The 11738-nt window shown below is 23.7% G+C and overlaps 4 protein-coding genes across 7 annotated transcripts; 3 read left to right on the top strand and 1 right to left on the bottom strand.

Annotated features, from left to right (window-relative positions):
• Nucleotides 1-529: 529 nt before the first annotated feature.
• LOC100871764 (short/branched chain specific acyl-CoA dehydrogenase, mitochondrial) lies at nt 530-4432 on the top strand. Its single transcript, XM_003692032.4, has 9 exons — nt 530-1031; nt 1724-1838; nt 1981-2081; nt 2216-2422; nt 2935-3105; nt 3406-3531; nt 3629-3811; nt 3898-4033; nt 4130-4432. Exons 1-9 carry the CDS (start codon nt 1002-1004, stop codon nt 4303-4305), a joined length of 1245 nt encoding a protein of 414 aa, XP_003692080.1. The 5' UTR covers nt 530-1001; the 3' UTR covers nt 4306-4432.
• Nucleotides 4309-6420, bottom strand: LOC100872566 (SRR1-like protein). Of its 3 annotated transcripts, XM_086902529.1 has the most exons (5): nt 6020-6420; nt 5791-5950; nt 5599-5720; nt 5025-5283; nt 4309-4772 (listed from the first exon to the last, which is right to left on the bottom strand). In XM_086902529.1, the coding sequence occupies exons 2-5, from the start codon at nt 5934-5936 to the stop codon at nt 4757-4759; spliced, it is 543 nt and encodes a 180-aa protein (XP_086758655.1). In that variant the 5' UTR covers nt 5937-5950; nt 6020-6420; the 3' UTR covers nt 4309-4756. The 3 variants fall into 3 exon arrangements, with proteins under 3 accessions (XP_086758655.1, XP_012339734.1, XP_003692085.1); XM_012484280.2 differs by having other exon boundaries at nt 5025-5720; nt 6020-6415; XM_003692037.4 differs by having other exon boundaries at nt 5025-5720; nt 5791-6277.
• Nucleotides 6225-9376, top strand: LOC100872804 (uncharacterized). 2 transcript variants are annotated; one of them, XM_031915410.2, is made up of 4 exons: nt 6225-7129; nt 7551-7637; nt 7741-7943; nt 8280-9376. In XM_031915410.2, the coding sequence occupies exons 3-4, from the start codon at nt 7788-7790 to the stop codon at nt 9039-9041; spliced, it is 918 nt and encodes a 305-aa protein (XP_031771270.1). In that variant the 5' UTR covers nt 6225-7129; nt 7551-7637; nt 7741-7787; the 3' UTR covers nt 9042-9376. The 2 variants fall into 2 exon arrangements, with proteins under 2 accessions (XP_031771270.1, XP_003692087.1); XM_003692039.4 differs by having other exon boundaries at nt 6767-7129; nt 7559-7637.
• Nucleotides 9362-11627, top strand: Rpn10 (regulatory particle non-ATPase 10). The gene is made up of 6 exons (XM_003692031.4): nt 9362-9620; nt 10035-10175; nt 10255-10366; nt 10439-10813; nt 10907-11192; nt 11271-11627. The coding sequence occupies exons 1-6, from the start codon at nt 9595-9597 to the stop codon at nt 11534-11536; spliced, it is 1206 nt and encodes a 401-aa protein (XP_003692079.1). The 5' UTR covers nt 9362-9594; the 3' UTR covers nt 11537-11627.
• The last annotated feature ends 111 nt before the right edge of the window (nt 11628-11738 follow it).

Genomic DNA, 11738 nt, shown 5'->3' with positions numbered 1-11738 from the left:
TATCGAAAGTCATCATAAGTCGATATATTACATGAATAATCGAAAATATTTCATACTATTGTAATATTTAATATTATATATTATGTGTACAATAAGAATAGATGTGTACATTTATCGATCAATTTAAAATATAAATGTAGAATATTGATTTTAAATTACTCTTAATATTTTCTTTACTATGTAATTCTATACCATAATACAATACTCTTATACGATGTTTATCCATTTATTTCTATCCTTCATATCTATTTGATTAATTTCCACTCAATTTATCAATTGAACTTTATCTCATTTGATTCGTAAACTTTAATTTGAAAAATGTCAAATAAAGCGGTTTGATCATTTTTAGAATATATATATATATTTGAATAAAAAATTATTTTAATACTAGATTTTTAATATTATTTTAATAATATTTATGAAATATTTGATTAATAGCATAAAATAACTAAATTAATCAGAATAAAAGAACTTGTTTTTATAATAAATAAAAGTGTAATATTGATTGTATACAAATACAAATACAATCGCAACTTACAATATTGAGAAAATTGAGATCACAATACAATAATATTCTTCGATCAAAACAAATATATTGATAATATAATTATAATATATAATAATAATATATATTTATAATATATTTATGATAATATTAACTTTGAATAAATATAATTACACTATTTTTTTCATAAACAAATATCTTTCTTATTTTTTTTTCAGATAAAAACCTGTTTGGCGCTTTCCATGAATAGAATTAACTGGAAGTTTACTTTGAGCCAAAGAGATATAATGATTTCTAATCGCGTCAGTGCTACAGTCTTCGATCTCATCTTTGACCAGACAACACAGACAATTGATTTTTATCTCTTCTCATTTATTCAAATTGTTAGATTTCCGTTAACATCAATATATTTTTTCTTAATATTAATTTACAATTCTTAAAAATTATCAAAATTGATTTGTAATTTGTGATTTAAGAATTAAATACTAAATTAAATATGAATTTATTTACTCTTCAAATAAACCAGGTATGTATACATAAACGTTTTTGACGGTTCCATACAACTTTCGTCATTGGTTAATAATATAAACAAATTCAAATAAATGATTAATAATTTTAATATAAAACAAAAGGAAGAAATTATTTTATTAGTTTGATGACGTGGCATATAAAGATTTTAATTTTAATGAAATAATTTTCAAAAAAAACTTATAATAATTATTTGACTATTATTGTATATTTTTTTTTTTCCTTCGCAATAATACAATTTTTTAATATCGTTAATATTCTGTTTCTCATTACATTTTTACATTATATTAATTTTAATTTATAAATATTTAGTTTTCTTCTTTTCATTTTGTTATAAAAGAAACATTAATTTTAAAGATGGATAATAAAAATGTCCTTGTCAATTTTTTCAAAGAAATACTTAAATATCTTCAATTTTTATTTTATTGAATTTATTTTTTTTTTTAAATTCATTATATATTATTACATAATTGCTATGAATGTTATCTGTAATTGCATTGCACAAAAATTAGTTAAGTCATTGAAAATTTCGTGATTGAAAAGTCAAGGATTTTTTTAAATATTATTTATGTTATTTAAATATTGATCTGCGAAAAAATATAATTTTTTTTTTTTTGAAAAATTTCATATAATTGTTTTATAACATATGTACTTGAAAATAAAAATAAAATAAACAATAAAAATTTTCAGATATCCCGAAAAATGTGTAACAAAAAATACTTAAGTAAATGCTTAATACGATTGAATCATAATCCTGGACCTTTATCTCAATTTACGGATGAAGAAATTTTGATGAAAGAAAGCGGTAATTTTTGTTATTATCAAATATTTATCAATAAATTGTTTTTTTGTGAAAAGCAAATATAATATTTTATTTTTTACTATTTTACTTTTAATTAATTCTTGAAATTGTGTATACGAAATATAATTTATGTAAAATTTCTTAGTTAACAAATTAGCAAAAGAGGAAATTGCTCCGCTTGTACGTAAAATGGAAAAAGAAAGCAAAATAGATGAAGGATTAATACGAAAGCTTTTTGAAAATGGTGTAAGTCTATTATTTTTCACTGTAGTATATTTCACTGTAAATTAATATAGATTTGATTTACATAATCTTAAGATATTTATTTTCTTCGCCTACTTTTGAATGACGCATAATGCCTTTAATAAATTTATTGATAGTTAATGGGTATTGAAATACCAGAAAAATACGGTGGTTCTGGATGTAATTTCATGACAACAATTTTAAGTGTCGAAGAAGTTGCTAAAGTTGATGGATCTGTGGCAGCTTTAATCGACATTCATAATACTTTAGTAAATTCATTAATTAAGAAAGTTGCTACGGAAGAACAAAAAAAAAGATATCTACCAAGATTAGCTCAAGATTACGTAAGTATTATAAAACAATTTATAGATAATTTTAAAATTTATTTCGTAAAATCGAAATATTTCGTAAAAGATTAATCTTATCAAAAAAAATATTCTTACAAAAATTATTTATAAAAAAATATTCTTACAAAAATTATTTATAAAAAAATATTGCATTAAAATAAAAATATCCACTATTAATAATTTTTCTATAAATTTCAGATCATGAAGTCAACTTTAATTTTTTAAATAGAATCATAAAATTTTTATTATATTAATCGATATATTTTGTTATTTTCTAAAAAAAAATATGTATTAACTTATTTCGAAAAATTTTTAATTTTAGAAATATTTTAACATATTTGCAAAACTTATCATATGAAAGATAACAAATGTGCAAAACAGTACTTCACTGTTTATTCTTTATAATTATATTATATATATAATTCTTTTAATTATACTTCATGTTTTGTACGTTTTATTTTATAACAAAAATATACATATTTGTTTTTATTAATTTTTTATTTTTCGAGGCGGGAAGCTTCTGTCTTACGGAACCTGGTTCAGGATCAGATGCTTTTTCTTTAAAAACTACAGCAAAAAAAGATGGATCCGAGTACGTGATAAGTGGAACAAAAATGTGGATATCAAACTCCGATATTGCAGAATTATTTTTAGTTTTTGCAAATGCAAATCCTTCTGCTGTAAGTCTAATACATTCAATAAATAAAAAATAATAATCATGATATATAAAAAATAATTGACTCGACTAAAATTGTTTGATTTTACAATATAAAATATAATTCAAACAATTCATTTTATTTAATTAATTAATGCATCAATGCAAATTATTTTATTCGATTTCAATTGAATCGTTCAATTAATTATTTAAATGTAAGAAATTTGATTTTTAATTAATTTCATAATTTCATTATATTTCTTTTATGGATTATGGTATTTGAACGTAACTTTTGCTGAAATTGATGCTAAATTTTTGTGCATAGGGATATCGTGGTATTACAACATTTTTTGTAGAACGAGATACACCTGGATTGAAAATAGCCAAACCAGAAGATAAATTAGGAATTAAAGCATCGGGTACATGTATGATTCACTTCGACAACGTCAGAGTAAATAAAATAATTTTTTGAATATATATAAAAAAATTGTGAATATTTATTATTTATAAATACTAATTTCTCATATATGATTTCCTCTTGAATAAAGGTGCCTGAAGATAATATTTTAGGACATTTTGGTCATGGATATAAATATGCCGCTGGATTTTTAAATGAAGGACGAATTGGTATCGGAGCTCAAATGATTGGTATAGCACAAGGTTGCCTAGATGCTACAATACCATATACATTAGAAAGAAAGCAATTTGGGAAAGATATATTTTCATTTCAAGTATAAGAGAAAATTCAATTGAAATTCAAATTTCTAACATAATGAATAACAAAGTCAAACATTTTTTACTATTTTTTTATTTCTAGTCTATGCAACATCAAATCGCTCAAGTAGTCACTGAACTTGAATCTGCTAGATTATTGGTTTACAATGCAGCCAGATTAGTCGATATGAAAAAAGATGTAATGAAAGAAGCTGCTATGGCAAAATTGGTTGCATCGGGTAATTAATATCTTCTTTTCTTTCTTTTTTTTTTTTTATGAAATCATATATTAAAAAAATATCAAGTATAAAATTTATATATTTTTTCTAATGTAGAAACGGCTTTGCGTGTTACTGCAAAATGTATTGACTTTATGGGTGGAGTAGGATTTACAACTGATTTTCCCCAAGAAAAATATTTCAGAGATTCGAAAATCGGCACGATTTATGAAGGAACCAGTAATATGCAATTATCAACAATAGCTAAATGTATTCGTAAAGAATATTCATAAATATTATAATTAATTAAGATTTATTTTATATTTTCTTAACAGTTTTTTTGTAATTGTTTCATTTTTTATTATTTTTTTATATCTTGTTTACTAAGTTTTGTTTACTAATAAATCTATATTAATCTAATTATTGTTTAAATCCGAATTTATTTCGGATCATGAGGTAATTTAAATCCAACAAGATCTGCAGTTTCTTTAATACTTCGTTCACCTTTACCAGCATATCGGATTTGAATTTCTTTGCACATACGCTGAGAATTTAGGTAACAAAGATATGTTTCTGCTAAATTTTTTAACTCTTCTCGTGCTTTGCACAAGACTTCAGAAGTTTCTTGATGAGATTTTGCTTGTTCCAAAATATACTGTATCATAATATTATTTTTTGCTTTTTGTTCAGATGACGTTCGTCGAATTTCTTGTATGAGCGAACGAAGCAATTTTACGTTTGGTTTCATCTTTCTTCTAATCTATAACAGATAAAATATGTTGTTTATCGATTGATACTTAATACTTTTTGCGCTAAATTTGCATCAAACTGATATTATTATCTTATCCAATTTTTTAGAAATTATTTGATTAGTTATTTTTATTGTAATATATAATTCAATAACTTATAAGAATATAACAGTATATAATAGTATAATTATAATAATATAATAGTATACAACTTAATGATTTATAAAGATTTATTTAATAGTACATAAAAAAAATATAATTACAAATTCTTAGCATCTATTTCTTCAGTTTGTTTAGCAGTTAAATAATCAATTTCAATATCTTGATAGCAAGGTTTTTCTTGTTTGTTCCAAAAACTTTGAGGAATTTTACTTATATTCTGTTCAAGAAATATATGAATATTTAAATCATTGAATACTTCTTCATATATGAAATCATTTTGTAAAACAATTTCTGTTACATATGGTTGTATACGTAAGATATAATCAATAGGACTAGATTTATTTGTTTTTCTGAAATTATCTGCCACAATTGAAAAACTATTTGTTAAAAGAATGCATTTATTTAACTTTTTACACCAATTAGCATAAAGAAAATTATTAATTAAATGTATTGAACAATGTGGCATGTATACTAAAGTAATATTATCACAAATAATGCGTTTGCCTTCTTCATTAATTTGTATAATATTGAAATCAAGTTTTTTTAGAAACTCAATTTCTTTGGAAGAAAAAATTGGATCATATACATAAACTTGAGGATTAAAATGTTTTTTCAAAAACAAAAGTAATGCTAATTGATATTTAGAAGACCTGCGACTAAAAAAATGACCCAAACCATAGCACACTATATCAGAAATACCACTGCCATCTAAAGCATTTAATGAATCTTTCAAATAATGAAAAACATTATCAGCAAATGATGAATTTTTCAGTTCAATTTCAGCCTTTAGCAATTTTCTGAAATTATAAAATTGTTGTAAAAATTTTATATATATCTAAAAAAACATGTACGTAAAAAAATCCTTACCCAAAAACTGTTTCGTAATTAATGTTGTGATCGCCATCACTGTCATCGTTAGTAGATAAAAATGTACTCGAATGGCATATAGTTCGAATCTTAGGTGCACGTTTCTTTCGATTAGTTACGATTTTAAATTCTTCACTGTCTCGCATTTTATATATGTATTCTTACATATATATATGTGTATTCATAATTAAAATAATTCAGTTTTGTATGTGATCATTTTATTACTTACCTACGTAAGTAAAATATTCATATACGCTTCATTATAATTCATATAGCCTATGGTTTAATCACACTTTTGTAATTATAAGAATTGTTATAAAAAATATTCCAAAATATAACTAAGATTAGTAATATAAGATAAGTGAATAAATTTAGAATGAAATGTTATATTAAATTAATTAGAAATAATAAATTGGAAAAAAATTAAATTTCAGGATTTTCATTAATAGATGGCCCTACTTGTCTTCTATAGATGGCGTTACTATATCGTTAAAATAAAAAAATAGCAAATTTTATTAATTTTCAATAACTAATACATTATAATATTTAAGATTATATATCTAATATATATATTATATATATATATTTTGTTAAGTTTTGCTAAAATTTTACATTGCTATTGTTTGTTTTGTTTTGTTTTGTTTTGTTTTTTAAAGTTTATTATTTATTTTTTATTAAGATTATTCAATCTTTTTTCTTATTCAATATATGCATATATGATATTACTATAAATATTAAAATCTCTCAAAAAATAAAAACACTTACTTACATATAATAAAAATATTTTGTTATATTCAACAACGTATAATAACGAAAATGTTAAACAAGGATATAAAAAATATTATATTTTTTATAATCAGCATTTTTAAATATTTTGATGATTAAAATAAAAAATTATATTTATATAATTTCATATAATTTTATGGTAGATATTTTATATATTTTGAATAAAAAAAACAGAGAAATAAAAAAAAAAGAAAATGAATATTAAATGCTTTGTGCAACAGAGTTCGAATGTGAATACGAATAATACAATCCATAAGATGTGATTACCACAAACAAAATATAGGATAGATACTTATTACCACATCCTATACCTCGTTTCTGGTCGAACGTATGACGTATGCTTTATTCGTTGACAACAAATTAACTGAACGATGAGCCGATCTAAGAACGGTCGAGCAAGCGATTAATAAGTGTGGAGTAACAGTTATGATCGATCGGTATAAATCGACACGGATATGTAAGGAATCCATCGTAATGTATTCGTGCCGATCGATTTTTATCAACAGCGTTTTTAATATACTACGTTACAGAAGAAGAAACGTGACACGTAAAGGTAAAAGAAAAATTATCGCATTGATCATGTCAAATTGAATGCGCGCATCTTGCGATAAATGTAATATATATATATATATTGCAAAATAGTGATTTGTTATTTTTTCTAATAGTATTTTTCTAATTGTTAAAAAACAAAAATATTAAACATTAACATCAATGTCTTTTTTCTTTAAATATTTATAATTCATTATCTATTCGTTACCATATTTGTTGTGAATATTAGAAACAGGAAATGTATCGAACTAATATATGTATTTTGGATTTTTTTATTTATTTACAATTTTAACAACATTTTTTTTTTACTTAAGAATTAATTATATTGATTTCTTTAGATCATTCTAAACTTCGGCAATATTATAATTACAAATATATTAAAAATTTTATTTTATTTTTAAAATTAAATATTAAAGTTATCTTAGTCTTTCAGAATCCATATACTAAATTTATGAAACAACAAATATAAATTATCCTCAACTCAAGGGTGAAAAAGTGAAATTTATGTTGAAGTAAGTTAGCAATTATAGAATAATTTTATTCTTATTTTTTACGACGACACATTTCGAAAATTATATATTTGGCCTTATTGATTTTTTATTCGATGTGATTCAGGCGCAAGCGAGTAATACGATATCTACGAGAGACATTTTTTTTTAAAGATGTCTTTAAACATAAGAATGAATAAATGGGCTCCAAAATTGACAATCATCTTTCAGCTGACTATTTGGAGTATCATTGGAATTATACTTCTACAAAAAGGTGTAATCTCCTTGTGTGAAAAGACGAAAGTACGAAATGACACAATTAGCAAACAGGTTCGACATTCTAATCGATTTTGAATATACGATACTACTATAATATTTTAAATATATATAATTAAATTATTGACAAATAATTTAATTATTAATGCAAAATTTTGGCAATATTTTTATAAATAAATAATTTTTTAATGAAGTAAATATTTAACAATCTATTTAAAATTTAATAATAATAGTCAATTGTAATTAATTCATTATATAATGAACATATATAACAATGAATATATTTGAATATTTAATTTAATATTTTTCATTTATGTTTTTTAAAAATTTATACATACTTTAAAAAAATATATCAAATTAAGAAAATATTCGAGAATACTATTTTCACAGGAAAAGTTAACAAAATGGAATGGAGATGAATTGTTTAAAGAATCAAATATTACAGAAAATCGTTTTAAAATAATAAAATTTCAAATAGACACTCAACGAGAAAACATCACTATTGATAAGCCTAAGAATATTACATCAAATGAACAATGGCATATCGGTAATGGAATATTTAAAACGATTTCAACGATCAAAAAACGAACAACAATTCGACATGAACACGATACTAGAGATCTACATTCAATTCGATCTTCAACAATTTATTCAAGTAACAAAAATGAAGTAGAGAAAATAAAGCACAAAGCGAATATTATTATTCCACTCACTTCTAATGAAAATCCTTATGAGACAAAAAACAGTAAAATGAATGATAGCATGTCAAGTGTTTCATTTGAATTCAAAGACTTTGGTACTACTAATTTAATCAGGTTGAATGAAAAAAATTTTTTTGAGCACGAAAACAATGAAATTTCCCATAATATAGAAAACAATAAAAGTGAAGTCAAATCGCGACGATCACACGTAAACCGTATCGGAACGGCTATTGCTATACTCATGCTTGCAATCGGTATTGTCATGTTACTTTTAGGACCGCTTATAGTTATCATACGTACTTTTAATCATAGAAGGCGGACCAGAGAAATGTTAAAATCAAAATGTTATAACGATCAGCCGCCAACTTACGAAGAAGCAACATTAATGGATCAAGCACCAAGATATTCGACGCTCCAATTGGATACAATACTTGATTCTTCTTCTCTTTAATCATTTTGATCTAGTTTTTCTTTCTTTTTTAATACACTTGATATTTTTATTACATTTTCTGTCAAATTTTCTTTATATATTTCTATTACTATTCTAAATTTTTTTTTTATTATTTTATTTTCTTTTGTTGCTTCATAATGATAAAAATTTTTAATTTAAGCAAATAATATTTTATCTTGTAATTATACGTACTTAAATTAAAGACTATGTGTGTGTGTGTGTGTGTGTATGTATGTATGTATGTATGTGTGTGTGTGTGTATATATATATATATGTATATATATATATATATATATATATATTACGATGTAATTCTCAACAAGGCGTACATGCAATATCATTTTTTCTTTTTTTCCACAATATCATTAAATATTTTTATTTTTAAAAGTATTAACATTTCAAATTTTAAACTTACAAACAAATAAATAAAGAAAATATGATGAAGTGGAACAAAATAAAATGGAATGAAGCGAAATGAAACTAAATGAAATTACGATAGAATATGACAGAACGGAACGAAACGGAATGAAACGATTTAGTAATTCGAACCAAGATGGTACTGGAAAGTACAATGATATGGTAAGCTCTAGATATTTATTTATTATAAATTTATAAAATGCATTATACTTTTCATTTTATGAATTTATGTTTTCTAAGTATTCATTAAATCACATATTAATAAAATTTCATATTTTCTAATCGTACCAATATTTTATTAATATAAACGTTATCTCGAGTGACAGTGCAAAGTTGAAATATTCATGATTAACATTTTTTTTTAAATAAAATTTAACTATTATAATTTTATTTGGTATAAAATTATTTATAAGATATTTAATATATAATAAATGTTAATTAAATTACAATTTAAATATTTTTGTTTTTGTAAACTAATCAAATAAAGGTTATATGATTAAATTAAAATAATTTTCTTACAAATTTATTCATGACAAACATTTATTATCTCCTTTATATATTTTTGAATATTTACAGTGTTGACAACAGCGATTATATGAGAAATGGAGATTTTTTACCAACACGACTGCAAGCACAACAAGATGCTGTTAATTTAGTTTGTCATTCAAAAACACGATCGAATCCCGAAAATAATGTTGGTTTGATAACACTAGCTAAGTAAGTCAATTCATAGTTCTGTACCAGAAATAAAAAGTATTTGTTATTTTTTTCATTTAATCGTTATTATTTTAAATAGTGTTGAAGTATTAGCTACACTTACAAGCGACGTGGGCAGAATTTTATCAAAACTTCATCAAGTCCAACCAAATGGTAACCTAAGTTTAATTACAGGAATACGAATTGCACATGTAAATATATTGATTAATTGTAATTTGTATATATAATTTTTATAAAAAACTATAATTATAATTTATTAACAGTTAGCATTGAAACATCGTCAAGGTAAAAACCATAAAATGCGTATTGTGGCTTTTATTGGTAGTCCTATAGAAATTGATGAGAAAGAACTTGTGAAATTAGCAAAAAGATTAAAAAAAGAGAAAGTTAATGTAGATGTGATTAGTTTTGGTGAAGAAAGCATTAACAATGAAGTATTAACAGCCTTTATCAATGCTCTTAATGGAAAAGATGGAACAGGCAGTCATTTAGTCACAGTTCCACCTGGGCCACATTTATCTGATGCATTGATTTCTTCTCCTATTATTCAAGGAGAAGATGGAATGGGTGGTACAGGTATGGGAGGATCTGCTTATGAATTTGGTGTTGATCCAAATGAAGATCCAGAATTGGCATTGGTTTGTATTTTATATTTATTTTTTTAATAAAATTTCAACTTCTTTAATTTATTTATATGGACATATTTTACAATTTTTATTTTATTTATGCAGGCATTACGTGTTTCTATGGAAGAGCAACGTCAGCGTCAAGAAGATGAAGCACGTCGTGCACAAGCTAATGAAGCTGCTACAAATAAACCACCAGAAACAATTAAAGAAGTGCATAATGAAGAAGCAATGTTAAAGCGTGCACTTGCTATGTCACTTGAGGGTGCAGAAACATCTTCATCAACAGCTGACAATACTGTTCCTGCTAACATAAATGCACCTGATTTTGCACGTATGACCGAGGAAGAACAAATTGCTTTTGCTATGCAGATGTCTATGCAAGATCAACGTAAGATTCAGATATATATATTATATATGTAAGTTTATATATATATATGTATACTATTATTATTTTTTTATTTTATAGAAGAACTTGAATCTCTAAAAGAAGAAGCAATGGAAGTTGAAGAAGATTATGCTGCTGTAATGTCCGATCCAGCATTCTTACAATCTGTTTTAGAAAATTTACCAGGTGTTGATCCTCATTCAGAAGCTGTTCGTCAAGCTGTTGGATCTCTTCAACAAAACAAGGATAAGGACAAAGAAAAAGAGAAAGAAAAGGATAAGGACAAAGATAAGGACAAAGATAAGGATAAAGATAAGGACAAAGATAAGGACAAGGAAAAAAAATAAATTTGTGCTCATTAAATATTCTTACTTTATATTAATCAATGTTCTTTGAATATCTTATACCAAATATAAGTTCGAATTTTTCAGAACTTTATTTAACATTTTTTTTATGCTTTTATGTTACATGTGTTTATAAGTTTTTGAAATCATTCTTCATGAAATCATTCATCATTCTATGATTATTATATATTTTCTCTTCAATTTT

This window comes from Apis florea, unplaced genomic scaffold (assembly GCF_048593485.1).
Source record: "Apis florea isolate Af1SG1 unplaced genomic scaffold, ASM4859348v1 contig_2272_pilon, whole genome shotgun sequence".
NCBI classification, from domain to species: domain Eukaryota; kingdom Metazoa; phylum Arthropoda; class Insecta; order Hymenoptera; family Apidae; genus Apis; species Apis florea.
Note: the sequence above shows the minus strand (reverse complement) of the source record. Positions and strands in the feature narration are given on the sequence as shown.